The sequence below is a fragment of the Furipterus horrens genome, unplaced genomic scaffold (genome assembly GCF_987537825.1).
Source record: "Furipterus horrens unplaced genomic scaffold, mFurHor1.1.pri manual_scaffold_4, whole genome shotgun sequence".
Classification (NCBI taxonomy): domain Eukaryota; kingdom Metazoa; phylum Chordata; class Mammalia; order Chiroptera; family Furipteridae; genus Furipterus; species Furipterus horrens.
In genome coordinates, this window is record NW_028327174.1 from 41,703,368 (window position 1) to 41,718,567 (window position 15,200).

The 15,200-nt window shown below is 36.1% G+C and overlaps 1 protein-coding gene across 1 annotated transcript in view; it reads right to left on the minus strand.

Moving 5' to 3' along the window:
- Window positions 1–15,200, minus strand: part of CPNE8 (copine 8) — a 170,925-nt gene that overhangs the window by 64,154 nt on the left and 91,571 nt on the right. Inside the window, exons 9-10 of the mRNA XM_090273007.1 lie at window positions 12,852–12,956; window positions 11,489–11,530 (exon numbers count right to left, since the gene is read on the minus strand). Coding sequence (XP_090129133.1) covers window positions 11,489–11,530; window positions 12,852–12,956 — 147 coding nt within the window. The remainder of the gene's footprint in view (window positions 1–11,488; window positions 11,531–12,851; window positions 12,957–15,200) is intronic.

Sequence of the window (15,200 nt, forward strand, 5' to 3'; positions counted from 1 at the left end):
CTATTTTTTTTATAGGTAAGACTAATATAACCTCTGCAGAATAGAACATCAGTACATGGTCCCTAGAAGTAAGGGGTTCCTGGTTTTGGAAGTCCAAGCAATAAATCTTGCTTTAATATCTTAATACTTACAATTGCAAGGTTACAAAACATAAAATACATTGCAAACATAGCATTCCCTTAAAAAATTTCTTCAGGTTTCAAGCTCTGCTTCTGAAATTATAAATTTCAACTTTCAAACAACTTTTAGAGAGTATAGGGAAAGTGGCGTACACTTGTGCACTGTTCCTCCAGAGAACAGAATGGAAGTCTTAAATTCTTGGCCAAAATATGATTCCCATACCATAGCACAGACCTGGCACCAGTTAAATAAAGCAAGACATTTAAATGAGGTTTTCTTTTTAATGTGTCACAGAACACAGGGATGGGGGGGGGTTCTGGGGGGGTAAAGATTTAATGTAATATTTCAATCATACCCCTGAAAGAACATGAGTTAATATTTCACAGCTACTTAACCCACTCATTCAGAAATAGTAATGCAAATGTTTAAATATTTATGCTTCATAAGCAAAACATGGCACCTTGAATTATTGTGTTGTGCTCTCGTAAGCCACTGACTTACAATTCATTTCAGATTAGGTAACCAGAAAATCACTGTATTCAATACAGGAGCGCTAGCAGTAAAGTCTTTACACTCAAAATTCTTTCATTTTTATTTACACATAAGCCATATTTGCCTCTTGAATAAAATTAAAATATTCACCAATGTCAGTGATTAAGGAAGAGGTTAATGCTGTGCCTTTAATCGATTGATCTTATTGCAATTTCCCATCATGAGGAAAATTTAAAGGCTCTTACGAGAGAGTGATTCTACTATAATATCATTTTATTCCCAGATATAATGAGTGCCTTCAATATAAACTTTCCACCTCAACCACAGTGCAAGTTGTATGTTGGGTTTTCAACCAACCCCATCTTTTAATGCTTCTAAAAAGTGTTTTGAAAACACGAACAAAGTCAGAAAGGAATCACTTTAGTTGAAATGCTTTTTACTCATTTAGTGCCCTTCTTTCCACTATCACTACCCCCATGGTACTGAAGCAGAAAATTAGTACAGACAAAAGCTTGGACCTTTCAGAGTGAATTTCAGAGTTAGGAAGTGGAGCTCAGGTACCATGCATGACTTGACAGAAGAATATGTCCTGTTCTACACTGTAGTAGCTTGGAAGTGTGCAGGATAACATACAGGAAGAAAAGCTCATTATCTTCCACTTCCTACTCCTGTAACCTACCCCAACTCTTGTTCTCTTCAAGGTACATTTCCTCTTTTATTATCTCACTAGCCCAAACAATCTAGTAGCGCTGGTGGACATTGTCAAACTACATATTGTCATCAAGTAACCCTTGATATAAAACACTGACAAGGACACATCACCTCTCTGGTAGCCTCCCCAATTACGCATCATCTCAATCTAGTCATTAGAAAAATCAGACCCAAATTGAAAGGCATTAGTCAAAATAACTGGCCAATTCTCTTCAAAAGTGTCGAGGTCCTGAAAGACAAAGCAAGACAGGAGATAACAAGAAGATGTGACTTGACATTTTTCTATTAAGACTTAAAAAAAAAGAGATTCTCAGATGTTCAAGGTGATTGTACAGTTCCAGGTAAAGTGTTACCCAAGTGAATTATTTGCAAAGCTGCAGGAAACTGTGACCTCTGGTGCACTAATCTTTTTTGATGTCCCCATCTCCTGGAGGGCTGTTTGGTGTCATGTTTGCTTTCCTTATGCAAGGAGTCTGTGCTTCCTTTGGCTACAGCTGCTTATTCATCTCAAAAGGCAGCCCAGTTGCTGAAGAGAGGCAAGGATGGGAAGGAGGGATCCAGTCAACATGTCTCTCTGTGCCTCTAGTGCCCACCCCCAGCAGCCAAATGGGTGAAGAGAGGTTAGGCAGTGACAAAAGAAGATTGAAGACAATGGTTACATATATATACATACATACAAACACACACACACACACACACATATATATATACACACACACACACACACACATACACATGTGTTATCATTTTTTAAAATGTATTTATTTATTTATTTATTGGGGGTGGGGGCGCTCTGTAACAATTCTCCCCTCTCATTTCCTAAACAGAGCCTAAAAGTATTAATAATGTCTGTCACTCACCAAAGGCTTTCCCCAACCCTTTAGAGGCAACTCATTGAGAAAACCTGTTTCACAATCCCAAGAACACACATGGATTTATTATAATTGTTTTTAAGTAATGTTACTGTCATCAGACCACAAAAATGAATCTGCCGGATCCAATATGGTGGCCAAGTAAGTGGAAGTTACAATCTCAGCCTCTCAGTACCAAAGTGGAATTACCACTAAATTATAGAACAACCAACTGAGGAACAGTGGAAGCGAAGTCTTATAACCAAGAATTTGCAGGGGGAGCCACATCGACACTGGGAAGAAAGGCAGAGATGCAAGGAAGGCTGGCCTTGTACCCACCTGCAGGGGCTGAGAATTCAAAGAGATATTTCAGTTGCACTGGTTCCCCCTGAGGAGAGTGGGGTCTCAACCTCATGTTGGGCTCCCCATTCCATAATACCAGAGCCAAAAAGAGGAGTCCACATAACATCTGTTTGTGAAAATCAATAGGGATTCTGACTGCCAGGAAGAGATGAGTCTGCTAGAAACCCAGGCATACTCTTAAAGGGGCAGCATACAAAATCTCATTGGCAGCCACTCACCCTGAGCTCCAGTGGAGGGAAGGTGGCTCAGAGAGCTTGTGACTTAAGGGAAAAGGCAAGAGGTACAGCCTCCAAAATCTCTCACCCACACCATCCCCAGAAGCCCTTTCCTGGGTTGAGCACTATTCTGCATATGGCATCAGCCTAAGGGAATGCACTAGCCCCACCCTCCAAAATCCCTGGGTTCCCGCCTGGCCAGGCTTTAGACCAGCAGAGGAGTCAGCTGACTGCCACCAGCCTGGACCCATAGTGCAGACTTTCATGGAAGGCTCTTGAAGATGTCAGGGCCAACTCAGGGAATGCCAAAAACTGAGCTGTATGGCTCTAAGAGAAGGGCCATTTTTTTCTCGCATTCCAGCATCACCATTCTTGTGCAGAGCCCTCCTTCTGCACAGTCAAATCTTGGTCTACCTCAGACCCATGAACTCTTGTGATCTCACCCTGACAACTCTGCCACAAAGGTATACAAGCCCCTGGGAGGTGGCTATCGATAAGTGACCTCACACTCATAACAGGCACCAAGTTTGGATCTGTATCAACCTGATAAACACCACTGGGGCCTACCTGGTAACTCACTACCTCACACTAAACATGTACCGCCAGAGGCTCTTTCATTGACTGGGTTAACAGGCAGCTGGCAGGCAAAGGCAGCTCTCAGGCTGCCCCATGCCTTTTGCTGCCCTGTGCCTGGTCTTGGTGCTGCCGAAAGCCAGACTTGGTGTGCAGCTTTGCCCTTCCCACATGCACCAAGGTCCAGCAGAAGCAGCCACAAACTGTGGATCACTTTATAGCACCAAACAGGTAGCCCAGGGCTAATCACAGGGAGTGCCTAACATTTCCCTGCACCAGAATCCCTGCCAAGGTGCCCCAGACCCAATAAACTTAGTGGCAGGCTTCAGACCACATCAGGGCATGACCCAAATTAGCTCCACATATGGCATACTCAAAGGGAGATCTCAGCAGGCACTAGACCCTGTGGGGGTGGCATTCTGCTTCATGGAATTAGCTCCCACACAGCAGCATGTACACTGTAGTCTGGGTGAATCCTCATAGTCAGTCAGCCTGAGGGTCAACCGCACCCACGAATGGCCCAACAGCAATTAAAATTCAGCTGTAACAAGACAACTCACATAACCCACACAACAGACATTCCTGAACTTCTTAATTAGCACAAGTGATCTGAGAGACTATGCCCCCAAGCTTCAAAAGACACCTACTACCATAAGGTCACCATACCAAAACTATAAAACATAGCAGATTTATCTACTACACGGAAACAAATGTAGAGAGGCAGCCAAAACAGGAAGACAAAGAAACATACTGCAAATGAAAGAAGAAATACCCAGAAATCAGAACTAAATGAAATGGAAGCAAGCAATTTACCAGATACAGTGTGCAAAACAATGATATACTAATTTATATTCCGATTTGATTGATGACATTCTAATTGAAGAAACTAAATTAAATAGTATGGTGATTAAAACTCAAAATTTACACTATAGATGTGATCTTTTAAACTTAAATTAGATACTTCTGTTGTTGAGTTGGTGATCGTCATCAGTATTTGAACATGGAATAAAGCAGAAAGCTTAGTCTGTATGAGGAGATCACAGATAATATGCTCTTAATATAAAAAAATAAGATGTCTGAAAATAGTGAAAAAAGAGAATAATGAAAGCTGAATTAATAACTAACTGTCTAGCATTTTACTATAGAAATAAAAGCTCTAGTACTATTGAAGATAATTTCATAATTCCAACTGAAAGGTGGAAATGAGATCTAAAAACACTAATGGAGGACTGAGTGTTCATTAGAAAGATGACAGAATTATTTTAAATACTCTCTTCTACAGTATTGAAATAACACAGCAAGAAGCTACTACATTAAAGGCAGTATAATCTGCTCTGTGAAAAATAATAAAACACAGTTCTTAACCTCAGGAGTTTACAATTTAATATGAAAGATGAAGCAGAAACAAATCATTTCAATCTAAGTCATAATACATTAGATATGCTAATAAAATTCCTAAATGATAAACACAACACACAGGAGAAAGAAATCAAATGAATTTAGATGCATAAGGAAAGCTTTCAGACAATTGATAGCATTTAAATTGGGCCTGAACAGAAAACCTACAGGCAAAAATGAACACAGACGGGATTTCAAAGTGTGAGGCCAGCTAAGCAAGTTTACGGTAAAGAAGAGTTTAGGGCAAACCCTGAAACATCCCAGAATCAATCTGCAAATATCTCTTAGTAAAGGGCCAACGTGAAATTTTCATATAGTTTTCTTTTTATTGACAATGAAAAAATATTTTTCCCTTGAAATATAGATGTGAGAGAATCCAAAATCACTCCAGGTAAGTCAAAGATATATAACAATATATTAAGAAAAATTAAAATATTGTTACATAAATATTTAAGTTTCTCATTAAGTCATATCACCTGGTAAGCATGTTAGTACCTAATAAATGCTCAATAACAATCTTTCTGAAAATAAATAGAATTTCCATTGGATCATAAATAGAAACACAAGTAAAAGAATGCACTTTAGGTATCAGATATATACATAATTCAATCAATCTTTCATAAAGACAGAATGACAGATTGAAAAGGAAAAGGGGTCCAAAAACCCAAAAGACAAGCTGCAACTAAGAAAATCCATTACCTAAAATTTTAATAAGAAAAAGAAAAAGCAGTCAGTAAAAACATGTACATTATGATATTCCATTTATTAACATTTTTAAAGTAAGTCTCAAAGAAGTGATAGGTAGTAGAACAAGAAAAGAGGCTGAATTTTGCCTATTGAATATGCTTTTAGGACACTCTGAGTTAGCTGCAAGCAAATAGAGGGCTATTTTTAAGGAAGGATTAATTAGAATAAGAAATTTAAATAAATAAAAAAACATAAAAGTTTTACACGTGTTCCTCCTAAATGAGTTATAATGTCTTAGACAACTTACAAGTAAGTTCTTGAGTGAAGCCCTGGACCAAGAATCACTTATTTCATACCATGATGATGCATTATTACAGAAATAAAACCTCAACTGCGTTTATCCAATATTATCTTCAAAGTTAACTAAAAATTTACAGCATCCATACACATTTCACAGTTAAAAGAAGTTTGTACTTATTTAACGTATTAACTATTTAAAATTACCACATTTGATCAAACACAGAATGGTAATAATGAAACTCTTATTCTCTCTGTTCAGCAGACATCATAGGCAAGTCACTGGCTGAGCCCTTTCATCAAATCATCATTTGACAGTGATCTACTTGGTGGCCCATTTACAATCAGCCCCACATTAGGGCCACATGGTTTTAATGCAGAGCTGTTCCTTTACTGTTCCTGTATTTTAAATTAAGCTACACAAAGTCAACTGAGAGCAACTTCAAGTAATTGAAGATTGTCAAGGACGCCTCCACTGATTGCCTTGCAACCCAGACCAGTCAGTTTCTCAGCACTTCAGGTTTTCAATTGTTAAAATGAGATTTAAATATTCTTCCTTCACATCCCTTGAAGAAATGGTGGGGATTATGGGGATTATTTAAGTAAAGTGGTTTAACTTGTAGAAAACCAAGTACATTTAAACTGATGTACTTGATGTACCAAGGTCAAGAAATGCTTCTGCATTCTCAGGCCATTGTCAATATGTTTAAATAAAAAGGACAAATGACTATATTTCTTCTATTCTAGATGAACTCAGGGCACCTAATTTCATGTCAACTGGTTACTTGCTCAACAGCATTATCACATTTTTGTATGCCTCAGAGATGCAAGAGATGTTCGCTTCAGAAGTAATTTCAAGTTGATGAATTGAGTCAAACACACCATCAGAATTCTGACTCAAGATCACACCACTTCCGAAAGCTCCTAATCTGTGAATATCACCACCTCAACTATGTGAAGTACCCTAGCTAATAAAACAAAATGTGATTGTAAGCAAGTAACACTGTCAAGCATTTTCCACTTGAATCTTTGGACAAAATATTCTCTCTCGATTGAAAGATAAGATTATTTCTTGGTTTCTTGTGATTAAATTTATACTCAAAATAATACAGATGTCTGAACACTTTTTCCACATTTTATAAAGGAGCAATTCTAAACTTCTGTTAAACGCAGGCAAAACATTCCATGTGATATGAAGTTACTTAGGATATATCCTGTACACTTCAGTAAAGTCTACATGGTGTTGTCCATATGTTGATATAAGGTACTTGAAATGCAGCTGGTTGAATTGAGATGTGCTGTACAGGTAAAATACACACCAGATTTCAAAGACTTATAATTTTTAAAAATGCAAAATTTCTCAAAAATTTTTATACTGATCCTATATTCATTGATAATATTTTGAACATATAGGAGTAAATAAAATATATTATTACATTAATTTCACTGGGTTATTTTTACTTTTTAATGTTGCCACTAGAAAATTTAAAATTGCATATGTAGCTCACCTTTATTTCTATTGGAAATGCTGGTCTAGACTATCAAAAAAATCCACTGAGCAAATAATCTTTTCTAAAAAGAGTGATAGATGGACAGGATTTATGACAAATATTAAATATGGCAAGAAAAAAATATAAAGAAGTGGAAACAATCTCTGTTGATATTTACATTGTGTTATGAAATACAGTGAGTGCCATATATTCACTCTGATCTAAGGAAAGAACCTGGGGAAATTATGTCAGATAAACAAAAATGCATGAAAAAAGTATAACAACTTCCTGTAATTATACCATACATAACCAGAAACTGGAGTACCAACTCTTAAAACAATTTATACAGTGACTATTATTACTGCATTATCAAACTAATATCTGGATTTTATAGTTGTTATACATCATTTTTATTGAAGACTAATATGCTTTTGAATTTCACATATATTATTTAGTTCACAGGGTTGTCAAAAAGTATTTAATCATGATTTTATTTTTGTTTTTATATGTCATCCACAAACTGATTATTTTGCTAACTTTGAAAAATGTTGCTTTAGTGTACATGGATTATACAGAATTATACACTAAAATTTTTCATATAAAATGTAGTTATATTTTGGATTAAAAAAAGAACATCTTACACCAATGTTAAGATGTTACTAGAGCACTTATAAAATCATAATATTATCCTCTAATTATTCTACTAATCATAATTCATTTCTAAGGAATGTTTAAAATTCTTTAATTCTTCAGGCTTCTTTTGAACATGCTGTTAATGATGGTATATTGAAATGAAATCTAAAAATTATTCAGTACCTATAGGGAATCGGTCCACATGGCAGTGGCAAATGTGGCTCAGCCCTGGTTCGGAAAACTGACAGGCGTGAGGTGGCACACAGGAGCCAGACCTGCAGATCTGCTTTTCCGTGGGAACCAGGCTGCATTGTATCTAGGCTTCTTTGAGGTTTGCTTTTGCTAAAATTCCCTCACCCTGAGTTGAAAACAACAGATGTTTAATGCATAACTTTGAAGTAACTTCTCAAGGTCTATACTAAGCTACTTCAAGGACAGAATGTGGTCAGGTCACCCATCCTTATCATTCCTTTGCATGCGCAACATTCTTTTCTTTGTTATCTGTAACAAACGATCATTTAAAGTAACCTTAAGTATATGATTTATGACTCTCTTTGATGTAATCCCCCCAGAAAGCAATAAAATCCTGTCCAGGCAAGGGGCAGGGTACCCGCTCACTTAGAGAGTGGCCATTCTGTTCCTTTTCTCCACAGGCTTTGTGCAGTCTGTGTGATTTTGTCTGTCCCATCCACAACGCCACAGACGGACACTGCTGGCTGGAGTCCTAGACAAGTATCTTATGCACCAGTGGTGGTCTCTCCCCCAGAGCGGATGATCCAATGACAGCGTGAGCTTAGAAGATCTCCTATCTAAATATTCCTCCTGTTTCTAAACCCATGTCTCAAAAAGTAAATCATCATTAATTTTTATTGAAAAACATTTTCCTAATTTAAAGATCCAAATCCTTCACTTCTTTTAACTACATTTCATAAAAGATCTATCTGTTTTTCTCCCTGTCTCTACTCTCTTTCACTTGCTTGTGATATCACTTTAGCACTCATTCTCATAATCTAAAACAGTTTCTTTATTTATTTTAGCGCCCCACTCAATGTCTGTTAGTATTCTTTCAAAATGTATAATACTTGTTTCTCTCTACCTAACTTCCTGTTACATAAGACTTGCTTCTAGGAATGTTTCATCCACTACCCAGATAATATAAAATGTCAGATAACATACTGTTAAGCTGTCTTAAGTAGCCCTTGAATTCTTCATAATTGCCACATTGTCAGTTAACAAGGAATCATAGAGTAAGGATAATGTCCATGGTTGAAGGCTTTTATTTATTTGCCAGATTTTACGATTATAATGTTACAGAAATATATAATATATTAGTTATGAGTGCACTGTTGGAAGCACACTGCTAAGATTCAGGTCCTAGCTCCATCATTTATTAGTTGTGTGACATTTGGCATATTACTTCTTTGCCTCAATTTCTTTATCTATAAAATGGTATTAATAGAGTATTTATCTTTTATTGTAAACATTAAATGGGGAATGACATGTAAAATGCTCAGAGAGTACCGGGCACATTAGAAACAATCAATAGGTCATAATCTGTATAGGGACATTCTAAACTCCAACATTAAAAGAAAGGATAATTAAATTCCATGGTAACTCTGATCTTCAAAGATACTCAATTTTGTGGCTCAGAAGTACACTGAAGACAATAGAAGAACCATAAAAACTCACCCTTCAAAGCAAGTCAATAAAATATCTATAATTTTTGAAAATTTAAATTGAATTGTCATGAATACATAAGAAACTGGAATTTATACTTCTTGTTTCTAAGTTGTTAAATTAAAACCTTTTCTCCAATTTCCTAAAATTACTAGGGAAAGGCTAAATTTTTGCCCATTCTCAATTAAAATTTATATCATTCATCATAAAAATGTATATCATAAACCCTAGATTTCTATTATCTTCGTTCATTATATATAAGGCATAAAACCCTACGATACATTTCTTTTTTCATTTATTCTGAGCAGCAAAACTAATTTTCTCAGTGAATAAAGTTTAATGTAGCAATGAGGTGTTGGTCCCTACAGGAAAACATAAGGTTTTCACACGAGATTTCTTCAGAATGCACGCAACATTTGTGTAAAGAAAAACTAAATATTTATTTGAATAATCGGACAGAAATGTAAAGATCAAAAAAGAAAAGTGGCACTAATCATCTCTAAGAGTAAACTTTAAACAATGTTAGGCCAGGTCAGCATAGTCATGTTTGCTGTATAACTTGAACATTGAAATTACTGAGTCTTACATGACTGTTTGGTAGTTGCTGAAGTGTAGAATATTATCTCTACTTCTCGCTCCATCCTCCCCTTATCACTCCTTAGAAAGGAGAAAATACTAATTGGGCCAAATTCCAGGATACCTAATGGACCATGTGTATGAGCGAGAAAATGGCACATATGTGTTTGCATGAGGGGCTGGAATTAGGCATTTCCCTACCTGAGCAGCAGAAGGGATGAGAGGAGCTGCCCCCTCAGGACTGGCCAGCCTTTTTGATCAAACTTGTTCCTGTATGAACAGCAGTGCTCAGGTAGCCAGACCCTTGGAGCTTGGCTGCTGGCTTTCATATCATCTTAGATCTGGCTTTCATATCATCTTAGATCTCGAGCTTTAACTTTATGCTTCAGCTCACTCTGGGCTGGAGTTTAGGGCATGTAGCCAAATAAAGTTAAATGCTCCTTGTTTTTCCATTTGTTATTCTCCTTTGGCCTCTGTCTATCCAGTCCCTGGAACCACCTGCACACATAAGCTAATCACTAAAATCCTGCAGCACACCAATTAATATATTTTTGGCTGATCTGACCCCCCCAAAAAAATATGCATAATTTTGATTCATTCACACCAGATGGCTATTGTTATGTTGGCTGTTGTTATTTTCTTTATTTGACCGTCTAAGAGAAAAGAGGTCAGTGCCCCGACTAGATAATCAGGTACTACATGTTTTAAAAATTCTTGTGGCACACTGGTTGAAATTTGCTGATTGAGGCCAAGGCAAGAGTTGAGCATTTTTGGGTATCTTGACTTTAAAAACATTTAAAAGCACCTCAATATCAACCCTACTTAAAATAGTAGACAGAGTAGGAAAACAAAACACTTAAGAAGAAAAAAAAAAAAAGTGATACATTCTTTTTTTAATCTTTAATATCTGCTGTGATATGCAGAGGGAGACCATACTTGCAAAACTCTGCACAACTATTTGTACAGCAATCACCAGGTGTAATTCTAGCATTTTATTTTGTTGTTGGTTTGTGAGGGGTATGTCTTTTTTTGAGGAGAAGGGGTGGGCACTGAGGTGTGTTCCCGTGAATGATATGGGATATAAAGATGATAGAAACCTTCAGAGACATTGTAAGATACAGAAATTTGTATTACTCTCTTGCTATGAAACTAGACATCTGTAAGTTGGATACAATGAGAAATCAGAGACTGAAATTTATTATGTTATTGGAAATGAAGAAGATCTCTATTTTAATCTCCAAGTTAAAGAAAATACACTCATTCTTAAAATCTCATGTAAACACTTCAGTAACATTTAGAAAACAAGACAAAATTAAAATGTGAAAAGACAGTCATTGAAGCATATTTGTTTCTTAAAGCATATTCCATTTCCAGAGCAAGAATAAAAGAAAAGACAATGTCTTACCTCCCATCTCGATCCCAGTCATATACCTCTACTTTGATTGTTCTGTCCATGGGGAAAATATACACATAAGTTACTTAGTAAGATCAAAATAATATATGATTGAGAATCTAAAAATAAGCTGTAGTTTTTTTAGATAAAGTAGTATATATGCCTGAAGGCTTTACAAAGTAATTTGAAGTTGCTTTTGCTAATTTTATTGCTATAATTCAATTTATATATTAACAGAAATTTCTAAAATCTGCATTGATTACTTAGAAGGAGTAGGGGAAGTATATGGGAGAGACATAGTTTGACAGAGCTCATTCCTCAACAGGGAGGCATCCAGCTACTTCCCTACTCTTGAAAACACTGTGTTAGAGCAGGATTTCTCATTCCAGCATTGATCAGAACTACATCGAGGGCTTGTCAAAACATGGAGTCCTGGACCTCATGCCCAGAGTTGCTGGTCTGGTAGACCTGAGTTGGGCCTGAGAACCTGGATTTCTACAAGGTTAACCAGGTGATGCTGAACCACATGAGGAAGACCAATTTCTAAGAGAAAGAATGACCAGTTAAATTAAGTTATAATCCTATTAAATGAATAAAATGACAGTCAAGTGGCATGATAAATTTAAAACTAAAGATAATGACATATTGGTAATCAACTGTTTCTTCTATGATATTACTTATTAAAATTAATTTCACTTTTCTAATATACAAGTAACAAGATAAAAAGTGATTGATTTTTTCTTTTTTTTACTTTCTATTTATTTGCTTTTCTTTTTGATGAATGGGGTTTTATATTATAACCCTATAAATGAACTTTGAAATGAAAAAGAAAAAGCTTTGGTATTAAGAAATATTCAGGTATATTGTGGAAAGATCTTCAGGGCTACCAGCCCCATCTACTTGTAAAACATCAGAATCTCCCTGTTCTAGACCGATAGAACTTAGAGGACTCAGCACCCATGAGAACAGTGCTGCCAAACTGCATTTTCGAGAGTATGTCAGAGTTGATAATATATCTAGTCACAGTCTTATAATTCATATATTTACTTATTACAACCCAGAAAGACAATACCGAATGAAAGCCTTGAGGCAGTGAAAATTCGGAAATGACTTCTGAATAACATTTTAAAAGTTAAACTAATACTCAATTAGTTTAACCAATTTCAATTTGCCAAGTTATCCTTCTTCCCCCAAATCAGTGTAGATTTAAAGAGAAAAAAGTTAAAGTTCTAAATAAATCATTCATTCTTTTGTGAATACACATTTACATTGGTAAAGAAGCCACCTTGATTTTTAAAAACAATGAATTAGGATTATTACATACAAAATATATAGTGAATAATCAAATCTCTCAGAAAAGAGTCACTTATTTTACCTGTCATAATCGCCATTACACAATGCTCTGACTGAGATCTTGAATGCTTGCCAAACAGGATTTAGAGTGTGTTTGACAACTTCTGTTTTATGACAAATTGTAAAACTGTAAAAAACAAAATTTTTTCAGTTATTTTCATGATTCAAGTATGGTATATTTTCGTAATCATTCTTCCCTTTCTTTTTGTGCAGAATAAATTGTTGCCAATCCTATGTTGCTGCTATATCATTTAATAAGGAATTGGTGATTTTAAAACTTTAAAGAATAGCTCACTATAATATAAAACAATGATATTTTGAATTAAATTTACTATAAATGGTCTTATGCAAATTCAATAAGCTCTAAAGCTGTGCTTTGTAAACAATCTCTAAAAATTGAGATGGCATATTAACACAGTGAAAAATGTCCACAGGTCACTAAAAATATGACAGTCATCAAACCCTGAGAAAAGCCGTTTTGCTAGAGGGCTGGGGACAAAAACCTGCTCTGAATGGGTCTGAGAAAGAGAAGAGAAATTGAGGCCGAGTGTATAAACAACATTTTGGGGGAGTTCAGCTTTAAAGAGAAAAGGAGAAATTGAGGGTAGCTTAAGGCGAAAGATTAGTCAAGTGAAAGGTTTTTGTTGTTGCTGTTGTTACTTTTTAATTCTTTTTTTTTCAAGAAGGAAGAAATAACAGCAAGCTTGTGTGCTCAAGGAAAATGTCTCCTGGAGAGAAACCAATGTCTGACTTGTGAGAGAAAGAGGAGAAAGGCTGGAGCCATGTCCTCAAGGAGAGGAAAGTGAATCCAGAGCATCAGTGCAGGAGTTGCCCCGGGAAGCACTGGAGGTCATCCTTCAGGGACCCTGAGGAAGTCACAGTATCACAGCATAGGGAAGATGCTATGACAAGGTCATGAGGATGTTCTCCACTTGCTTCCATTTTCTTATAAGAAGCACGACCATCAGCAAAGAAGAAAGAGGGCAGAGTGCTGAAATGTCTGGGAGAGAGGAAAAGTTGATGAATTAATGAAAAGGAGTAGGATTCCTGGGGGCCCAAAGACCTATTTAAAATTAACATCATACATTTTAGTGAGACCACTGAGTATATGGTCCCTACTTTATCTAAATTGTTGCTTCTATACACCTGAAAAATTCCTAGAAGAATGGAAGATACCAATTCAAGAACACACAATGAGTAGAATCCACAAAGCCATATTAGCTCAGTTTTCTGATTCAAATTCCAGTGTTATTTCTGCCAAACCATTCAATCTCCAGACATTGAGTCTTATAAATGTTCTTGCCTAATGTGACTTTATGCAGCAATTCATGATCTATAAAATGTTTAAAATGTTCGTCATTAGAACAATATGTAAACCTGGTCTTCACCAATATCTTAGTCACAGAGTATTCCAGATGCAGGGCTCTCTCTAACGGCCATGATCATGAGGCTATCACAGAATCACCATCATGAACGTTTTGCGCTTAGCCCCCACACAAAAATACTTATTCTCTTTGAAAAGCCTTTGAGTCTATTTTGCTCCTTTCAGGCAAGAAGAGTTTGATTCTATTAAGATGTCAAATAGAAATTTAATATAAAGAGATAAAATATTTATTACAAAAATTATGGAATCATACCATCCCCTTCCTGGTAGTATCCTCATCCATCTAAAGAAACTCATGTTATTAAGTTGAAAGAACTCTGTGGTCAATATTCTCAGAGTTGACTTGCTTAATTAAGCATTTTAGAAACCACTGGGGACAAAAGCTATTAAATGATAGAGGAGACTCAGTAAGGCTTAATCAAGATATTTATGGCAGAGGGAAGGAAAACAAAGGGGATAAGGAAGCTGTGGGCAGGGGGGGAAAAAAAGACTGAAATAAGAAAAAGCAAGAGTACACAAAAATGGTTAAGAAAAATTCATAGAGACAATATTATATATATTGTTTTGTTCTAGAAAGAGACATCTGCCTTCCTTAACACAACCTGTTTTTTAAGATCTACAAATGGGTTTTCTATTCTTCTCTTATATCGTATTCTAATATATACTAAATCTTTGGTATAGAGATGGTAGATAGATAGATGATAGATACATAGATAGTAGAAGTGGGCAACTAACTGACCATCTTCAAACCCACATGCTCAACATCTACTGACTTCCTTTTGGCCTCTTCGCTTAGGGTTAAATCAAAACTTCTGTTATAATCTTAGTATCACCAGCCATAGTAATGAAATACTTTGATACTTGACACTTTTTTTAAGACAGTGACTCATCCTCTTAGTGAGCTATTTATTAGCCAGATAGTCATTTGTCTTCTTTAATCATTCTCACTTGTAGTGCATTAGATGTGACAGAGACAGCAAAATCCCA